At 36.7% G+C, this 22,201-nt stretch overlaps 1 protein-coding gene across 2 annotated transcripts in view; it reads left to right on the forward strand.

The window, feature by feature from the left end:
- The first annotated feature begins 6,925 nt into the window (after positions 1-6,925).
- Positions 6,926-22,201, forward strand: part of LOC106462889 — a 74,253-nt gene continuing 58,977 nt past the window's right edge. The window contains exons 1-2 of one of the 2 annotated variants that reach the window (XM_022390294.1): positions 6,926-7,036; positions 7,320-7,978. In XM_022390294.1, coding sequence (XP_022246002.1) covers positions 7,390-7,978 — 589 coding nt within the window. In that variant the 5' untranslated portion in view covers positions 6,926-7,036; positions 7,320-7,389. Of the gene's footprint in view, positions 7,979-22,201 lie in introns of both variants that reach the window. The other variant, XM_013922854.2, reaches the window with a different exon arrangement.

Below are 22,201 nucleotides of genomic sequence, written 5' to 3' on the forward strand. Positions count from 1 at the left end.
TTACCCATTTAAGCCGTCTCCAGCCATTATTAGCTCAGTTGTTAGTTTCACACACTGTGTACTTAGGTTTCTCGGGTTAATTCTGTTGATCCGTTCTGTATGGGTCAATTATTTCACTAATAGAAAAGTTTATTACACAAAAAGGTAAGCTTGATCCACAAGAGTGGTGCATAAATGATATCGTTGTCTTTTGATTTTAAATTGCTTCATAATTTTTCTTCACATTTTGAAAAGATCATAAGATGGAATTTACGTAAGTTCTGTACATTTTTCGGTTCGTTTGATCACCTTTCCGTCACGCGGGGAAACTCTACGAAGTAGAACTGGACTTGTGTTTTCTTGTCCCCTTGTGGTAATTCTGAGCAACTTTCTCAGCCTTCGTTCTTCATAATGAGCAATAACAAGCACGCATGAGCTAAGGGGAGAGAAACGAGCTTTATTTAGCAACCCATCTGTAACTACTATTTAAATACTGGTTATTACCAAAACATTTTTCTTTGCTTCAGGTAAAAACCCACACGTTTGGCGTTCATCGTCGGAGGTTAAATAGCATTTATGTCATCGTGATTGTACGATGCTTCGGCCGAACCAGTACCGCCTCATTTGTTCTCCGATGTCCGTCGGTAGGCAAGAGTGAGTCACCAATCATGGGCATGATTTTCACATCATATCGCATCATTTTGTTTTCTCTAATTTTGTAAAAAGGTTAGTTACTAATAATACACTTCGAATCAGCGCGAATTACGTTACGTTTGTAAGAATGAGTAGTGACTGACATTTATCGTTTCTTTCATTATTTCGAGTATTCCAGTAACTATTTACTGTCAGTAGGGGAAGAATTCGTATGGAACATTTTTGCAATAAAGTTAGAAAAAATAAGACGTTTAGTTTCCAGATAATAGTAAATACAAATTTTATTTCAGGGCAACCTTTCCTTGTTATGGCAGGTAGAAAAACATGAAACTAGAAAACTAGTGGTAAACTAGAAGAAAAAACTTTCTTCCAAATATCTGACGTTTCGATGACCATACAATATTCGTGCTATTTTCTATCGTTATATGCAATATATTGTGGAAATTATTTCAAACGAGATCTTTTGTTCATGATTTTAATAAATATATGTCTTTATTTCTATTCGTATTATAAACGTTTGTAGTGCAATGGGATATACATATATATATTATTTGATAAGTGTTTTATTTCAAATACGTCATTAGGTTCTGCGACAATATTTTTTTCCAGTTTCTTTCAAGGGATATCAGCACGTTAGCCTAATAGTATGTATATCTCACCTTAGGACCTGGACTATATTGATGTTTAACTTACCATTACATCCGTAACCTGCAACCACTGTAAAGTCATTTTTTTCGTTTCTTTCAAAGGATGTCAGCACGTTAGCCTAATAGTATGTATATCTAACCTTAGGACCTGGACTATATTGATGTTTAACTTACCATTACATCCGTAACCTGCAACCACTGTAAAGTCTTTTTTTTTCGTTTCTTTCAAGGGATGTCAGCACGTAAGCCTAATAGTATGTATATCTAACCTTAGGACCTGGACTATATGGACGTTTAACTTACCATTACACCCGTAACCTGCAATCACTGTAAAGTCGGTATTGTTCATTCTCGGGTCTATGTTTGTTTGTAATTCTTCTGTATTGATTTATCGACACAAAGGTTGTTCAAGATCTGCGGTTTCAATACGAGAAGCAGTTACAGTTCCTTCTTCTGCTGTTGATGGCGTTGCTGATTGTGGACTGTTGTTGCTCTGTGTTGTAATTTCCCCGAATAAGAAGCTTCTGAGCAACACATTGAGGCCAAAATAAATGAACCTCGCGCGCATGAGACTTCCATGGATCCGTTTTAATATCCTGAAGGTAGAGAAGTACATGAGGGATGTTTACGAATGGTACAGTATGAATTTCCGTTTGTACTTGCATCTTAAGGGGGAAATACGCTTTGTCTTTATGAAGAATTCCTTATTGGCATTCATGCCCTACAAAGATTTGGTTTGTTTTGAATTTCGCGCAAAGCTACACGACTACTATCTGCGTTAGCCGTCCCTAAATTAGCAGTGTAAGACTAAAGGGAAGGCAGCTAGACCTCACCACCTACCGCCAACCGATGGGCTACTCTTTTACCAGCGAATAGTGGGATTGACCGTTACGTTATAACGTTCCCACGGCTGAAAGGGCGAGCATGTTTGGTGGGATGGGGATTCGAATCCGCGACAGGCCGGTCGTGGAATAACGGGCCAAGTGTGACTGATGATAAAAGTGCCCGTACCGTGAATCCGATGATTCGTGGTTTGCATCCGTTGCCGAAACATTGCGCTTAGCACTTTGTGGACGTGGTATACTATAAAAGGGAAGGTCAAGTCTCGCTGTTCAATCACACAAAATCGTGGAGTAGCCTTCGGGAATAACGTCGTCCCTCTATTTACCATGGATACTCGTTTCTTCGAAATGCTAAAATTTTATCTCTTGTATGATTTTATAATCGTGAAATAAAACTTTGCGTCGGTAACTCCTGTGGCGTAGTCTTCCCAAGAGGGACGAATTTTAGTGGTCATCTGCACTTGATAATCACCACACTTAAAACTATTTCAAAGAAGAGGACCAAGGCTTTTAATTTGTGAGGACACAGGCCATGGGCTTGGTCAGGGGGCAAAGAAGAGGACCAAGGCTTTTAATTTGTGAGGACACAGGCCATGGGCTTGGTCAGGGGGCAAAGAAGAGGACCAAGGCTTTTAATTTGTGAGGACACAGGCAATGGGCTTGGTCAGGGGGCAAGGAAGAGGACCAAGGCTTTTAATTTGTGAGGACACAGGCCATGGGCTTGGTCAGGGGGCAATGTAATTGGATATATTTGTTTTTTCTATCGATCGTTAACAACCTTTTATAACGTTTCGCCAAATAGGTGTTTAGTAATTTCTTCTGCCATAAAAACGCGTGAAAAAGGTTGGCAGTTTCCTTGGGGGTGGGGGGGCTAAACATTTTTGTCAGATATCAAATACAAATATATTTCTTCTTGAGCTCCTAACTCACAAATTGAGGGGGAAAATGTCTTAATTCTTGTAACTTCAAACAAGAGTTTACACAAGGTTTTAACATCGACTGGTTTCACTTATTATTTCGACTGGTTTCACTGTTAGTTCGACTGGTTTCACTTGTTAGTTCGACTGGTTTCTCTTGTTAGTGAGATTTTTTTTTTCACCTTTTCTGTTCAAACCTAACAAATCCAGTTGTTGAAAACTTTTCGGAATATTTGTGTATTGTTGTACGATCGTAACATTTGCGTATTGTTGTACGATTATAACCACAAATATACTCGTATTCTACTAATTAGAAAATACATTTAGAAGTATAGACAGATAGGAATGAATCCCAAAATTATATTTTAAATTTTGATACTATATTAATGTGACTAAGATATTTTACGACGAATGATATTTAAGTAAATTTTTTTAACTTATCATTCACAACCACAATTACATGTCTTGTTTCTAAGTTATTGTCAGCAAAGTTTTTTACATGCATTGTTGACAACTTATCATCTATAAACATCATCACACACATTGTTGGCAACTTATCATCTACAAACTTCATTGCATACATTGTTGGCACCTTATCATCTACAAAATTCATTGCATACATTGTTGCCAACCTATCATCTACAAACATCATTACCAATATTGTTGCCAACCTATCATCTACAAACTTCATTGCATACATTGTTGGCAACTTATCCTCTACAAACTTCATCACATATATTGTTGGCACCTTACCATCTATAAACTTCATTGCATACATTGTTGGCACCTTATCATCTACAAACATCATTACATCTATTGTTGGTAACTTATCATCTACAAACTTCATCACATACATTGTTGGCACCTTATCATCTACAAACTTCATTACATACATTGTTGCCAACTTATCATGTACAAACTTCATTGCATACATTGTTGGCACCTTACCATCTACAAACTTCATTACATACATTGTTGCTAACTTATCATTCCAAAACTTCATTGCACCTATCATCTACAAACAGGAGTACCTATATTGTTGCTAACCTATTATTTACAAACAATACTATACGCATTATAATTTGCCCATAGTATTTCACAAGATTATATTTTGTGTTTACACCACCCATCTTACTGCCAAAAATGTAATTTTGTACCCACACTGCGTTTCTCGCTGTTAAGGCATGACATATTTTGCAGCTAACAGGTCACCACGATTAACATTATACATACTGCTGCTAACGTACTCTTACTAACAAGTTTAAATATCCTACTGCTAAAAATTTACCTGCATATTCCATTTTACACCTTGTTCGCTATTATTCAAACCATTTAATCTTTCACTTGACTTTATTGTCGCTAGATGGCTCTTAGAAATATCAAATTATATATATAAATATTTTTTTTTCTGTTTACAATGATTCTTTATAAGTTTGCTGAGCATATTTCAGAACACTTGGATCAGCTTTCAATCGGCCATCTGTTGTCATAAACAGAAATTACTGGGATGATCAAATGAATTTTAATCGGATTTTTCGGAACTAAGTATACCAATTTACGTCATTGGACTAAGCAGGACCATACTACGTGTGTGAGAATCGGAAGTAATATCAACACTAAATTGTTGGAAAATAGCTAAAATCAAACCTTGAAGTAAATGAACTAATTAAGAGAATTTAGTAAAGTCGACACTGAACGAAAATGCAGCCGAATTTGGCTCTATTGGGTTGTGAAGGAAACAAGTTGAAATTTCTAAAATTACTTTCTTTTTTATCTGTTTGTTTGTTGCTAACCGCAAAACTATACAATGGGATATCTGTGCTGTGCTTACCACGGGTATCGAAACCCGAATTTCAGAGTTACAAGCGCTCAGACTTACCACAGAGATGACCTGTCATGGTCAGCTGGTCAGGGTGCGGGTCGCGAGTTCGAAGTCCGTCACCGACTATACTCACCCTTTCAGCCGCGAGAGGCATTATAACTTAACGGTCAATCCCACTTTTCGTTAATAAAAGAACTGCCTAAGAGCTGGCATGGGTGGTGTTGAGTAGCCGTCTGCCCTCTAGTCCATTACTTCTAAATAGGGACGGCTGGCGTGGTAGCCCTCGAGGAGCCTTGCGCGAAATTAAAAAAAACAACAACAATCAAACAAAATTATCATTGAGCCACAGCCAGTGACATAGCGGTATGTCTGGGGACTTACAACGCTAGAATCCTGGTTTCGATACCCGTGGTGGGCAGAACACAGATAGTCCATTGTGTAGCTTTGTGCTTAATTACAAACAAACAAACACTGAGCCGTATACATACCGCAGCAGTACGTACACAACCATGAAGCAAACAAGTGCAGCCACAAATGAAAGAAACCACAGAATTACGATCTGGAATAACAACTGATCAAATGAATACTTAACTACAAAATATGCCGCATCCAGACACACCAAAAACACCCGTAAATGTATTCACATATACAGAAAACAACCTCACAATGGAAGGTGCCAAAAATACTGTTTATTTTAACAGTGAATATCCAAACGTTCTAAATCAACAAGACTGTGTTACTCTACTTTTCAAAATATTCAAGAAACATTTCACACCTATAATCCATTACATAGAAACATTTCACACCTATAATCCATCACATAATACAGCAACTAATGAGTTATCTTCTTACCTAAAAGTACATGATACAAAGCAACGATATCCAGGGTTATCTTGCTAAGTAGGCCTCCTATAGCTAGATCTTATAATATCACCTAGATTATGATATCCAAAGTGTATTTAAAGGGTATTTATTTCAAATACGCGTCTAATAACTTAATATGGTGGAAAAGTGATGACTTCTAAATGAACTGTTCGTCACACAACCAAATTAAGAGAAGTGGCAAAAAAAATATAAAAAAGATCCTTCCCTCTTCAGGGGCCATATCCATGAATGTAATACATATAACATTTAGTGATACTAAATGTTATATTTTAAAAGTTTTTGGATGTACAAAACTTGAAGATAGCTTTTATATACTTAAACAACACGACTTTCAAGATCTACACATCCACATGTGCCGATGTTTCCGTTTATCGACGTTATATTTTAAGATCTGTGCAAGAACTCAGCTAACAGATGTTTACGCATATAAAAAATATCTTAAATGTTATATGTTTTACATTCATGGACATGGCCCCGGAGATCAGTGCAATAACCTGTGAAGTCTTTTAACCCTGATTTCGTGCTGTAACTCATCTAACATTTTAACAGAAAATACATTTACCGCGAAGGAGGGAAGAAGAGGTCTTGATGGCATCTGACCTTCCCAAGTCGCAACAAATACCGATAAATCGACAGAGGCACCGAGCCACTGGAGGACTTTTATTCTTTTTTTTTACCGCCGCTAAAACTCTTTCACGAGTTGAATTAACATGGCTGTTGAAACAGAATATATTCTCTTCATAATTATTTTGTAAAGTAGGAACGATTAAAAAGAAGCGAAAAATACGTGATTTTTGTTTTGTTTCACATTTACTGCAGTGAAGAAGTGACACAAGTGATTAACAATACTTAAACAATAAATATTATCTCACAAGTTAGAGGGGTGTTCGTTAAATAAATCAAAAGATATAGACCCTTAGGGCAGTAGTGTGAACCAGCGATTCTAACATGTAATCTTGAGTATCGTATTATAGTTAAGAGTGGACTGTCGTAGATTCCCGCTAAGCCTATAGAGTAATTAAAGACCTCCTATCACTTCCTTCTCATCTCGTGGCTCGGTTTGCCTGGCTGCGCAACTGCACGACAAGGATTGCGATGGCTCCGCCCACCAGCGACAGCACGTGACGCAGTTTCTATAGCAGAACGTGATCTGTGTACGAACGTCAGGTGTACAGTGGCAAGAAACAGCGCACAGAAACAGTACTACGAGAAAGCTTCGGCCGTACGGTTAGATAGGTGCAAGAAACCTGTTGCGTCGGACCTGGGCACGCGGTGATAGCACAGCGGGTGGTAAGAGTTTAACAAGCCGTGAGGCTCGCTCACTGTTGGCACAAAAACTTATCCCTGGAGTTTTGGGGGGTCTCTCGATATAGAGCCTATTTCGTAAATATTAACATAAACGGTTTATTGAGTTACTTTTATTTACAATCTGTGTGAGGAATTTTGGTAACTGAAGACTGAATATTTCTTTATTGTTCATTGAATCTCTCGAAACCTAATAAAACAGAAACTAAAAGAAAAACGAGATTTTTTTTTCGAGAAGCTTGAGACTCTGATATTTTTTTTTTTTTAGGGTTCCACGTGTGCCATTTAAAGATAGAAAAATTGCTCATGTTGGCTCTCAATTAATAGCGGCATCTGACATGTCGAGCTACGGGACAATTACCGACCCTTTGCCGACGTTACCCAACTATGGAACCGGAGATGATATGTTAGAAGTACAGATGTCTATTTCAACAAGTCCGCTATCTCTCACTTCGGTTCACGCTAACCCTAATAGTCCTTTAAGCTGCGTCTCCACGAACTGTAACACTAGCGGTCAGCACTGGTCATCACAGTTTGATCCGACGGGCCTTATGATGAACTTCAACACTCTAACATCTACACGGGACGTCCCAGGATGTGAATCGTCTCCTCTTCCGGCGACTCAGCAAGATGTCATGGGAGGAAGTCACCTCAGTAATTTTGGTGGGGCTCGTCCACCATCCGTCCCCGGCCTGATGTGTGACTTCGACTCCCTCCATTCTACGCCCTCCCCAGTCGACCTACCGCTCGCTCAACCACAGGCACAACGGCAGCCACAAATTGGGAAGTCGGGCCGAAATCAGGGATGTCAGGAACAGCGAATTCGTCGACCCATGAATGCTTTCATGGTATGGGCAAAGTCCGAGCGGAAACGACTAGCTGACGAAAATCCAGACTTGCACAACGCCGACCTGAGTAAAATGCTTGGTGAGTTCTAATCAGCTTTAGTTTCATTATTTCTATTCAGTATTCCTGTATTAGTACTAGCCACTAAAATGAGTGAAGACTCCAGTTTTAAGTAGTTTTATAACAACCACCGGAAGGTGTACGATCCCGTTGAGTTAAAATGTTATAAGGCTTTTAAAAGCTATCCATGTTCATTATCACAATTTGGAGGTGTATTCATGTGTACGAATTGGATCGTAAAGGTACGGTAAACTAAAGTTCTATCTTTATTTTTTATTTTACAATATTATACTGCTGCTTATTGTACAATATTATATTGCTGTTTATTTTACAATATTATACTGCTGTTTATTGTACAATATTATACTGCTGTTTATTTTACATTATTATACTGCTGTTTATTTTACAATATTATACTGCTGCTTATTGTACAATATTATACTGCTGTTTATTTTACAATATTATACTGCTGTTTATTTTACAATATTATACTGCTGTTTATTTTACAATATTATACTGCTGCTTATTGTACAATATTATATTGCTGTTTATTTTACAATATTATACTGCTGTTTATTGTACAATATTATACTGCTGTTTATTGTACAATATTATACTGCTGTTTATTTTACAATATTATACTGCTGTTTATTGTACAATATTATACTGCTGTTTACTTTACAATAATATACTGCTGTTTATTTTTTTCACGTGCAGCTTTTGTTTGTGAATTTGGTCAACACCATTTTTATTGTGTACTGTTACTTGAGGTTAAGGTACATTTTCAATAAATTATTTGAAATTCAAACCACTGTTGTGGTTCATTTCACAATACAGAGTAGACTTTGATTGGTTATCCTCGTTGATTGGATACCTTTGCTGTGTTATATTCGTACCTTTGCTGTGTGGACATTTTAAAAGACTCTTTCATCTCGTATGTGTCAGATTCAGGGGCGTTGGCGGAAATTTAGAAGGGGCGTTTTCATCGTAGCAAAAATCTATAAAAGGGGGAGAGTGCTACTTTGAGGGAAAAGGGGATGAGTGACAAGGCCAGACTAGGAGGTTCGGGGACATGCCCCCCTCGGAAATATCTTGTCATTTTTACGGAAGCTGGCCCTCTTTGATGACATATGACGCTAATTTGACATTTTGTGAATACGTTTTATACATATATGGGTGCAGGTTCAATGCACAAACACACACACACCCGTGCACCCCCTGCTTAACGTGCCCGAGGTTAAAGTAAAATATTACTGTAATTGTAAAAATGAGTAGATAGTCAAGTAGTGGTAATTTGTAGAACTAACGCTGAACACCGGAAGTTAGTAAACAGAATCAACTTTATGTAAATCAGCAAGACCATATGACAGCTACATAACTGCCTACCCACCATTTTTTTTATATACACCAGAATGGACAATGAAATTATAAACATATAACACTGAGTGATGCAGATAGACATATGCAGAAGTAATTACCATTCTATGTATGACACTAGCTTTACCTGACTGGTCAGCAAATTGTTAGGCACCTAACTGCTTTGGAAGGCCGCATTACGAAAGTGTTTCTTATCGTAGCTAATAAAAACACACAAAATATTTTTCATATATTTCCAACCAATAAACGTCGTGTGTATGAATAATAATAATAAATAAATTAAAAGTTTTTTTTGTCTTTGGTTAGTGTTGTATTTGTAAATTTTTCAAATAACTTGTTAGCATTTTCAGAGATAGCTCCACGTATTTAATGATGGTTTAGGCTACAACCAGTGTATTTTATAAATGATATTCCTTCACTATAAATTAGCTGTCATAAATTTGGACGTTTCGGAAGATTTGCCAGGTTCATTTATACGAAATATTCTTTAATTATAACATGTCGCCATCATGCGTACGTACAGTATAAAATGGTTTTTGGACGTTTCGGAAGATTTGCCAGGTTCATTTATACGAAATATTCTTTAATTATAACATGTCGCCATCATGCGTACGTACAGTATAAAATGGTTTTTGGACGTTTCGGAAGATTTGCCGGGTTTATTTATACGAAATATTCTTTAATTATAACATGTCCCCATCATGCGTTCGTACAGTATTAAATGGTTTTTGGACGTTTCAGAAGATTTGCCAGGTTCGTGTATACGAAATATTATTTGATTTTAACATGTCGCCATCATGCATACGTACAGTATAAAATGGTTTTTCGCACTATTGGCTGATGTAAAAAAAAGTTTAAACTTTATAAAGTTCTTGGCAAGAAAGGGTGAAAACAGCTAAAATTTCCTACAAAAATATTGTATCTTCCGTGTAAGTAAAGTTCTGTACACTTTCCTGTTGTTGTTCTTATATAAACATAAACGTTTACACGTTTTGTTTAATATTGGCTTCATAATACTTCTACAGACGGAAGTGTTATGCGATGTGATCTTTCCCAAAGTTGTATTTTATCAATCTATTCAATAACACTACTTCAGCTGGCTATTTTCAAGTGTTAGGTACTCGTACCTGTGTCTGGTTGATCTTTGTGACACATTGTGTACAGACAGGAACATCATCTTTACACACACCCACACACTGTTTTGTTACTGATCGCCACCACTACAAACAAGAAGAAGAAAAAACACACGAATAAAATGGCCCGTGTACTTTACGTTTCTTCCCTGTTGGAATGGTTTATTCCTTCAAATTGTTTAGCTGGTTCTGGTTCGTGTGATGTATGGGCTTGTAGTATGTGTATTCCAATATGTATGTAGGCTGTTCTAATGTGTTATCTCAGGTGGTTTATGGGCTGTGGTATAACTTTTTATCCTGTATATAGGCTGTTGGTCTAATAAAGATGTTTACAACACATTATGGGAATTTTGACCCAACAAAGACGCCTTGACTACCAGCCTCCATCAACGTACATAAAACTAATGACTTTGTGTTTTATCCCATGTCTGTACTGTATATGGTTAGTTGGTTTAGTGTCTTATCGCAGGGTGTTGGCAGTCTGTTGTTCTAATAAATTATGTGACTTTTGATCCTTGAAGAAAGTCCCGACTCCCCTTTCCCCCGGAATAATAACTATATACCTTATCTCGTATACAGTTTGTTTATAGACTGTTGGTTTATTTTTATCCCAGTCTATGAATATTATACCAGTCCAGTGTTTTACTCTAGTGTATGAATTTGTGGATATGTTGTCTTATTTCAGTTTGTATCCACTTTGTGGTGTTGATTTCTCCCAGCTTGTAATTTAAGGTGGACTTTTTGCCTATACATTGTTTGTAAGTATGGTATAACATTCTAGGTGTAGGTAAGATGAGATGGTTATAGGGTATGATGAAACTTGTCGCTCTTTAATCTTTCTGCCTTAGAAGTCCCCCAGTGGCACAGCGAACCTACAACGCTAGAAATCGGGTTTCGATACCCGTGGTGGGCAAAGCACAGATAGCCCTTTGTGTAGTTTTGTGCTTAACTACAAACAAACAAACTGCCGTACAGTCTCTGGTCGTTACGTACTTATTTCTGTCTAAACATATGTTTAGCTTGATAGAAACCATATAACCCGAGCGCTTTCAAAAGGTCCATTCTTCAGGGGTAAACTGAGGAATGAAAGGTCCACCTTTCGAAAGTGTTCGGATTATAGGGTTTTCTATGGCTTTATATTAATACTTCTTGAGCCTACGTGTTTTTTTTTCTGACATCATATATAGCTTGTGATTATAATTTTTTTCCTATTTGTTTTTATTGCTTCGTCGACTCGATTCTACACTTCAGTCTGTATCTAGTTACAGGGTCTGTTTGATGTTGTACTCCTATAAATATATTGTTTTGGGGCTTACATTTTATTGCAATCTGTACATAGTAAAATGGGCCGGTCGTGGCCCTATGAATGGCGTGCCCGGATTGTGAATCTGAGAATTCGTGAATCACTACCCTTTGCCGCAGAAACGCACTCCGCATTCTGGGGCCGGTGAAACAAGAGTAGTCCAAGAGTTAGCGGTGAGGGAGGGGTACCGGTGTCTACTTTTCTTTCCTATAGTCTATCAGTTCGAAATAAGGAGCTGCTGGGTGCAGATATCCCTTATCTGGCTTTGCCGGAAAAGTCTACACAAAAATAAAAACTAACAAACAAACGAAGTAAAATCCAATATTTTAATGTACGTGTGCACGTTGTCTATCATATTTGTGAATGATCACACTCCGTATACTGTTTGTTGCAAAAAAAGTAAACAAACCAGAATTATAACACTTTCAGCCTGTAGTCGTTCTAGTCTATCTTAGTGCCTAATGTTGGGAATTTATTAAATAATTATCTTCTGGACAAAAATAATCCTTTCTCAGAGAGAGAATGAAAGTAATGAATTCGAAACTTCTGAAGGAACAGCTATATTGTTCTTTTTATGGTTACTAATTATAGGGGAAAGCGTCAGAGCATATTTTTTTAGAATTTTATTCAATGAGTTAGAGAAGTTTACTATGGACAAATTAACAAACGTTTATTATCCGTTGCTTTTGTCAGATCTAAGCTTGATGTACACTTTATATTTTGTACCTGTTTTGGCCTTACAACGCGATGATTAGCATGAGATTGTTGAAAGTACTGTGCGGCACGAACAAAGTTTTATTGGAATACTTACTGAGCGTCACCCGGTATATCAGCGGCACGTCTGGGGGGAAGGGGGGTTACGCTATAATTCGGGCTTCGATACCCATGATGGGCAGAGCACGGATAGCCCATTGTGTAACTTTGCCTTTAACAATAAACAAAACTTACTTAGAGCTGAAGAAAAACTTTTCAAAAGGCAAACTTGAAATGAAAGAGGTCGAAGCTCTGAATGCTGGTAAAACGACCCCTTTACATGCTAGTAATGCTCAATTTAGAAAAGAAAAACACGACTAAACCACGTGGTATACACGCAATAAAAAAAGCGCCATTGAATAATTAGCAAGTATATTTAGTTTCTGTTTCCAAAGTTTCAACACATTAAATTAATGCTCAAGCGGGCAATATTGTTGAAACCACGGTAATCGTGGTTGACGAAGTGTTAAGAACTACTTTATTTCCTTGAGATAATCACTGTTAATATTCCTCTAGCACATCTAGAGTATTGAAGGAACAAACTATTTATGCCAAATGTTTGGAAATGGTCAATTTCGAAACGGCTTAGGGCTACTGCTTGTCCGGACAGTGTCATGACCTTTGTTTTTCAATGAGATAATTTCTCAGATTCTCATTGGTTGCAGGTTACTTTTTAAGCATTCTGTTCATGGGGTTGGATGATTTATGTTGGAAGCGGAAGTTAATTTATAATTTAATGTTGATACAGTAGGAAAATTCAGCCAAAATGCGCTCTGCGTATCTTCATACTGAAGAACAGCGAATAATTGAACTGAAGGCCACACGTTTTGGAATTTAGACACAAAGCCTCTGATACTAATATAGGTACATTCACGTCCTCTCCTTCGACGTATAGTGTCTCCTTTCTCTGAAAGACTCCGTTCGACCGAGGAAGGCGGCGTCAATTTGCCGAAACCAGTATTTGATCTTTGTGTTATAAAGTGGTGGAACGTTGCTTACAGTTTAACTTATACACACGGAATTGTGTTCTCATAGCATCTGTCACATTAACATATTGCTAAATAAGAATAAAACTCAACATAACCGGCAACATGTCTCGTAAATATCTCCTTAAAAAAATAAGACCCCTTTTAAGGAATAATAAAACAATTCAACCCTAAAAACCTACTTCGCCATAGACGTTGCTTTTCTATTTCCGAGGCTGGTTGGGTGCCAGTATCCGGGTGAAATAATTGTCCCGAATATGAAAACGCTTCAGCTTGATGGACAACTGTGTGTTAACCTAACCAACGCTGAATATTTCAAAGTGAATTTATAACGTGACTAGGAATTATTTATAGTTCCAAGTTACTTACGGTTGTGAGTTAGCGCAGATTTCTAAACTGACATTAAATGTGTTTATATAGACTAACGAATACTTTTAAATCAGCCAAAGAGGGGGGTAATATTTCGTTCTGCTTTTGAAAAGTAATATATAATATAGAATGACGTTCAGTACCCGATACGTTTGTTAGTACGACACATGAAGGCTGCAGAAACAAGTGCCGCGACAATGTGCAAGACATTATAGGAAAACAGCCTCGCACAGTAACGCTATTTGTCTACTGACGTTCAAACTTGGAGTTAAACTTGGCATCAAAAAACTTGAGTCAGCTCACACAATAAACAAACTTCAAAATAAAATATGGTTGCGAGAGCAGACGACACGCGACTATTCCAAAGACTGCTTCCCGTTACATAATAATACAAAGTTGTTTCTTATCACACTCCATTGTGTGCACGTAGTGTAGATAGCGTTTCAGTAAATGGCTCTACGTCATATGACATTAAGCCTTTTACCTCGCAGTTGTAATGATATAAACAATCCTATAAAATTCTGCTGTAGTTGTTTATTTATTATTATTATTAGTTTTTTTTTTGGAGTAAGTAGTATGGGTTGTTTTAGGTTTTAAATATTAGGCCTCCTGTAAGCTGCACTGTAACTGTGAAATGCTTAATGCATATTTTTCAGCTATGATTATTTACACAATTATTTCTGTTGTTGTTGACAGGGCCTACTCCAATCACATCCTTGCATTTTAAAGAACAGATTAATGAAATGGGCTGATTTATTCTGAGATCGAACGAAAATGTTTTGCAAAGCTATAAAAGGGTGCGTGAAGCCAATTTGTAAAATAAACAATTTTGTCTGTGAATGCCATATGTTGGTATATATCATATATACATATACACTAACAACATTACGAACTACGAATAATCGGACTAATGGTTTAATACGAAATTATTTAATAATTACGCTCGTAAACTTCTGTATTAATGAAGGTTTTGGTTATCGCTATATAGAGTACAACAGTTACACGATCTGTGTAACTACATTGGCAATTTGTAACATTTTCCATTAATTCATTAAGAATATTTGGACGAGATTCGTAAGTATATTTAAACTACGTTTACATTAAACTACAGAAAAGAAATTTTTCATTCGTCGCTCTTTTTTTTGGAGCTTATGTTGACGTATAATTATTATTTTTTTTTATTAGGGTTGGTTTGTACATGGTTGTATATTGTTAAACTTTGTAACAACTACTATGATGAGATACGCATTCCTAGCATCTTCAAACGTCTTGGGTCCATGTTGTATTGTTACCACATCGTTAGTCAGTCTTCAAACGTCTTGGGCCCGTGTTGTATTGTTACCACATCGTTAGTCAGTCTTCAGACGTCTTGGGTCCATGTTGTGTTGTTACTACATCGTTAGTCAGTCTTCAAACGTCTTGGGTCCATGTTGTGTTGTTACCACATCGTTAGTCAGTCTTCAGACGTCTTGGGTCCATGTTGTGCTGTTACCACATCGTTAGTCAGTCTTCAGACGTCTTGGGTCCATGTTGTATTGTTACCACATCGTTAGTCAGTCTTCAGACGTCTTGGGTCCATGTTGTATTGTTACCACATCGTTAGTCAGTCTTCAAACGTCTTGGGTCCATATTGTATTGTTACCACATCGTTAGTAAGTCTTCACCCACTTTTTATCTATACATCTATAAATTAACCCATGGTAGCTATGTTTCTTACTTTGAACATCTTTAATAGTTGTATGACTACTAGCTTTTCATGTGTTTATTTATGGTTATGTGGTAGATTCATGTATTGTGTGATAGCCGTGTAGTTGAAATGGTTAAACAAATGTTATAATAGCAGTAGTTAGGAGGTTAACCTTTAAATTCAGACGGTTGAAAGCTCTATTTTGTTATCACGTTCGATTCCAGGAGATACAAAAGTAGTAATTAAAGTGTTTTTGTTTTAAAAAAAGGTGCTTAGCTAGTGTTCTTCCCATGATTTAAAGGGTGCTTAGCTAGTGTTCTTCCCATGATTTAAAGGGTGCTTAGCTAGTGTTCTTCCCATGATTTAAAGGGTGCTTAGCTAGTGTTCTTCCCATGATTTAAAAGGTGCTTAGCTAGTGTTCTTCCTATGATTTAAAGGGTGCTTAGCTAGTGTTCTTCCCATGATTTAAAGGGTGCTTAGCTAGTGTTCTTCCCATGATTTCGCGTTAAGACCTAAAGATGGGTTTGTGAGAGGGGAGGGATATAGTATAACCAGGTAATATGAATATAACTCTTGACGTTAGACGATAAAGCTCTCGCTTGGCTTGTTCTGGATTCGTCTACCTAGCACGGGACGACTTGGAAACTCATTCTACGTGAAAACTCCCTAGCAAGGGACGACTTGGAAACTCATTTTTCACGTAGAATGAGTTTCCAAATCGTCCCGTGCTAGGTAGTTTCACGTAGAATTAAATAAAATAAGAAGTTCACTTGAAACATGCAAGTGTTTGGCCAAAGTGAGTATAAAATAGGCATAGATACCATTTCTTTTCTTCACTGTTCTACATTCGTTGTTTTTCTTACATACAATGAGACATCATAATAGACTCAACTATAATAGTTAGTAACGATTAAAAGATATATCTACCTAATTTCATTCATAGAAGTTTAAAAGCACACGTGTGCGTATGCGTAGGTATATTACACGTAATTTGGTTTTGGTACTGATTAAGGAATATGTTTCGGTCTCAACTGACCGAATATTTAGTTGGCTTTAGAAACTAACCTCTCTCTTGTCTTATGCAAACAAGCCTATCCTTGCGTTGTAACCCTTCATTAACCCACTTTCAGCGGCAGAAATGATTGGCAGGAGGGCGTGGCTCACACAGGAATACGTGCTGCGATATTATCTGCAACACATGAGGTAATAGCTACTTAACTTTGTTACTATGGTAACGAGAAGGACGCTTGGTACCAAAATTTTTGCGTTAAGAAATAAGTTCTGATAGTGTATGGCCTTTAAATTACAAAATTTTGTAAAAACATCATAATTTGTGTTGTTCAAAGCACATTTTATAAATGTTACACGCACACACACACACACACAAAGGAAAACAAACAGGGCAGGTCGGTACGTCAGTACTTCCACTGAAAGAGTCGACGACATTTATTTCTGGATCTCAATAGCGATTCTATACGTTTGTTATTTATCGTAGAAAAACTACAGGAAAACGCGGCCTATTGAAACTATTTGTCAGCCACTCATTTTCTCTCTAAAAATATTTTACTCGTGTCAAAATAACAATGGTTGCTTACGTTTTTTTTTGTTTTTTTTGACGAGAATCAAGCCTTTGTTCACTTACCCGTAGCTGTCACTAGATGGCGGTATAAGACAGAACGCATACTCAACTAATACGACGCCTCAAACGGTTATCTGTAAACATCATGTGTAATTGTCATTCCATGTATGGACATAATTTGAAGACATCTTTTCAAACTTACAAATTACATTCTGAAGTTGAGCGATTTCATAAAATGTGTGCACATTGGTTGGTGTATATTATTTGTACACATCGTAAAATGTGTGTGCACACTGGTTCGTGTATATTATTTATACACAACGTTTTTAAAATGTGTGCACACTGGTTGGTGTATATTATTTGTACACAACGTAAAATGTATGCACACTGGTTGGTGTATATTATTTATACACAACGTTTTTAAAATGTGTGCATATTGGTTGGTTTATATTATTTGTACACAACGTAAAATGTATGCACACTGGTTGGTGTATATTATTTATACACAGCGTTTTTAAAATGTGTGCACACTGGTTGGTGTATATTATTTGAACACAACGTTTTTAAAATGTGTGCACAATGGTTGGTGTATATTATTTGAACACAACGTTTTTAAAATGTGTGCACAATGGTTGGTGTATGTTATTTGTACACAACGTTTTTGCCCTTTCGTGTCGAATGACTGTTTGTGGCTGCTTTAATTTAGCATTTAGCAGGCATTCTGTGTGATATATAGTATGCACACAAGATTCACAATAATCAAGATAAACCTTCTCCCCCCCCCCCTCCCAAATGTTGGTCCCAAATCCCGCTCATTGTTCATTTTCGGGTGACATCGTTCGAAATATGAAAATATTTATTCATTACGGTCAACAAATCTCACATAAGAGAACTATCAGAATATTACTGTTTTGTTTTATATCAGGTGTAAATCTACCCAGTTAAAAGATATTATAATATTCCAAGTGACCTTTAGGTTGGCTATATACATGTCTTTAGAAAGTCACGTTTCCTGAGCCTAATCAAACCCGCATATTGTGATTTTCTGAAGGTAAATGCTGAACGAAAAGCTATTAAATATTTTCACGTATTTGTCTGTCGTGTGGCTGTTAGACGCTGTTAAAAGTGAGAAGAGGAATCATACGTGGTTTATCCAAATTAAGAGTTTTTTTTTAACAAAATCATTAAGTTCAAGAGAACGAGACATAGGATACGTTTTAAAAAACAAAAACTAGTAAATCCTATTTTGTTTTGCAAAAAGTAAGATAATTTATTTGAATCGGCTGAACTAATTAAAAATAAACTTCTCAGGGAGGCTTATATTGCTGAAATTCGTGCTTCGATCCCTGTGGTGAGCACAACACAAATAAGCCCGTTGTGCAGCTTTGTACTTAAAAACAAAGATTATGAAATACAACTAAAGAAGCTTTAACTAGGGGTAAAATTGATAATATTAATATAAGATTGTTAGCTTTAACTAGGGGTAAAATTGATAATATTAATATAAGATTGTTAGCTTTAACTAGGGGTAAAATTGATAATATTAATATAAGATTGTTAGCTTTAACTAGAGGTAAAAGTGATAATACTAATAAAAGATTGTTAGCTTTAACTAGGGGTAAAATTGATAATACTAATAAAAGATTGTTAGCTTTAACTAGGGGTAAAATTAATAATACTAGTAAAAGATTGTTAGCTTTAACTAGGGATAAAATTGATAATACTAATAAAAGATTGTTAGCTTTAACTAGGGGTAAAATTGATAACACTAATAAAAGATTGTTAGCTTTAACTAGGGGTAAAATTAATAATACTAATATTAGATTGTTAGTTTTGTATCATTCTCAACAAGCGGTTTTGTTTAATTAAGATTAAAATTCAGGTTTTTTCTTTTTTTTAGTATTTTTGCCCCCAAAGCTTTCGATATAATTTGCCCTCAACTTTTGAAAGATACCGCCGTAGAAAGTCACGTTTGCATTTTTCCAAATAAATCTAAATTTGGATGGGAAGTTTTATCACATATTTTTTTGAATTACGTATAAATTTTGTGAAAATTGTTTTAGCTTAAACCTAACAAAAATTGTACTGGGAGGACGGTGGCACATGCGCAGTAAGCCTCTCTACAGGGGCGTTTCCCAAATGCAGCTGGAATTAGCTACTTTACAAACGTTGAACATCTGTATTAACCTACGATGGCTGTATTATTTTGGAGTTAATGTATGTTAGTATGACTTCCCTTTTCAGAAAATGATAACGTTACGATTGCTGTTATCTCTTTATGATATTGGAAGAATGCGAAAAGAAAACGGAACTTACTCCAGTAACTGGAAAAAGGGGCGTTAAAACAAACAATAATGTCTATTTCTTATGGATACAAGCAGTGAAATGATCAAAGGTGAAGTTTACTTATACTGTTTCCGAAGAAGAAGTTAAAAGCGTTGTTGTTGTGATTATGCCGTACAGTAGTGGCTCCAACATGGTATAAAGTAAATACAGTTGATTGGCATTTTCATGTTTTACTGGAACTGTAATCCAAACATCTCGGTGTAATTGGTGAAATGTACACCCACTAATGACATTTATACACAGACGGAAACATACTTGTATTAGTGTAGAAAACGGTACCACTGACGTCAAAATCTACCTGTATATAAGGTAGGAAACGGTACCACTGACGTCAAACCTACCTGTACATAATGTAAGAAACTGTACCACAAATGTCAAAACGTACCTGTACATAATGTAGAAAACGGTACTACTAATCTCAAAACCTACATAAGGTAAGAAACAGTACCACTAACGTCAAAACCTACCTGTATATAAGATAAGAAACGGTACCACTAATGTCAAAACCTACCTGTGCATAAGGTAAGAAACTGTGCCACTAATGTCAAAACCTACCTGTACATAATGTAGGAAACGGTACCACTGACGTCAAAACCTACCTGTACATTATGTAGGAAACGGTACCACTGACGTCAAAACCTACCTGTACATAATGCAGGAAACGGTACCACTAATGTCAAAACCTACCTGTACATAATGTAGGAAACGGTCCCACTAACGTCAAAACCTACATAAGGTAAGAAACAGTACCACTAACGTCAAAACCTACCTGTACATAAGGTAAGAAACGGTACCACTGACGTCAAAACCTACCTGTACATAAGGTAAGAAACAGTACCACTAACGTCAAAACCTACGTGTACATAAGGTAAGAAACGGTACCACTGACGTCAAAACCTACCTGTACATAAGGTAAGAAACTGTACCACTAATGTCAAAACCTACCTGTACATAATGTAGGAAACAGTACCACTAACGTCAAAACCTACATAAGGTAAGAAACAGTACCACTAACGTCAAAACCTACCTGTACATAAGGTAAGAAACGGTATCACTGACGTCAAAACCTATTTTGTATTAGAATTTTACTCACTAGAACAGCCTTTCCACATATAATGATAGTATAGGGGCCGGATTTAGGCCCTTTGAGGCCTCATTCCTAGGGTGATTCAAAATTGAGATCTCTTCTTTGGGGATCGAGGCCCCCACGCAATTACATGGATTTCACCGACACTGCTGTAGGACTAATGGTCTGTGTGGGGGATAATGTCTTACAATAATTATTTAAAGTTCAGAATATCGATATCTCGTGTTTAATCGTCATTCGTCTATGATATCGACAGAGTTAGTTGATATGGTTAGATTACAACTCTTTTGATAAGCAGTTTCTGTAACAGATGAAAAACAAACAACCAATTATTATGTTGTTGTTTTTAGATGATTTTAATAGCGAAACATTAAAGGTTTACATCTACCAAAGCACGAAAGTACAACGAAATTGAAATAGATATTTTTGGCAACGAAGGCGGCTTTTCTCTTACAGTAGACGCATTGTATTGACATGAATCTTGTACAGAAAACTTGATCATATTCTAGACTCGCTCTCTGAGGGTCGCGGGTTCGAATCCCGTCCCCGAGCATGCTCGCTCTTTTAGACGTGGGGGTGTTATTATACACCAATATATTACGCTATTCGTTGGTAAAGAGTAGCCAAAGAGTTACCGGAGCTTCGTGTTGACTGCTAGTCCTACAAGTCTTTATTGTTTTTTAGCGTAGAAAGCCTTCAATGTTCATCAGCGGTTCAGAATTTCAATTACAATCGGCGTATTTCAAAAAACATAATACGCATTAGAAGTTACTATGTATTAATTGGAGTGTTCTCTTGTAAGATACATTAGGTTCAAACAAGTTATTGTAATTTCAAATCATATAAAAACATCACTTTTTCAGGGAAAAATCTGTACGCCTAGAGTTTCACGAGGTTGTAGCAAGATACCTTCAACTACTAACACAATTAACGCTTTCATCAACACTTTTATCCTAGGAGAAAAATCAGTCATAGAAATACGTCACAATTGACGACTTGTTCATGTTTATCTTTGTAAGTGAACTTAACGATTAGTTCAACGAACTTTTGAAAAAATGGAGTAGTAGAAGCCTTGTGTGGAGCGTACGTTTACGAACTGTTTATTGTTTTTTTATAACCATTAAAATAGTTTGTACTTATATGCAATAGTAAAGTCTAATATCGTATCCTTTCAACCTTTTATGAAGCGCAGGAAGACTATCAACTAGTTGTTTTTATTATGGTGGCCCCTACTTTGGGTTGAGAACAGTTTTATTAAGCCTATGCTCTACCTCCTATGTTTAGAAACGACTGCATAGTTTTCTAGTTAACTTTGTCACTAAATGGTCCAATTGTTTAACGAATATTTATCCCGTTTTTGCATAAGAAGTAACAATCTAGAGGGAGAAGGTCGCGAAACATAATCACTGACCGACTCCACACTTCTCACTGTCCTGGCTAATCTGGCCACATAGTCACTGACAGACTCCACACTTCTCACTGTCCTGGTTAATCTGGCCACATAGTCACTGACAGACTCTACACTTCTCACTGTCCTGGTTAATCTGGCCACATAGTCACTGACAGACTCTACACTTCTCACTGTCCTGGTTAATCTGGCCACATAGTCACTGACAGACTCTAC

Source organism: Limulus polyphemus, unplaced genomic scaffold, assembly GCF_000517525.1.
Source record: "Limulus polyphemus unplaced genomic scaffold, Limulus_polyphemus-2.1.2 Scaffold1276, whole genome shotgun sequence".
Taxonomy (NCBI): domain Eukaryota; kingdom Metazoa; phylum Arthropoda; class Merostomata; order Xiphosura; family Limulidae; genus Limulus; species Limulus polyphemus.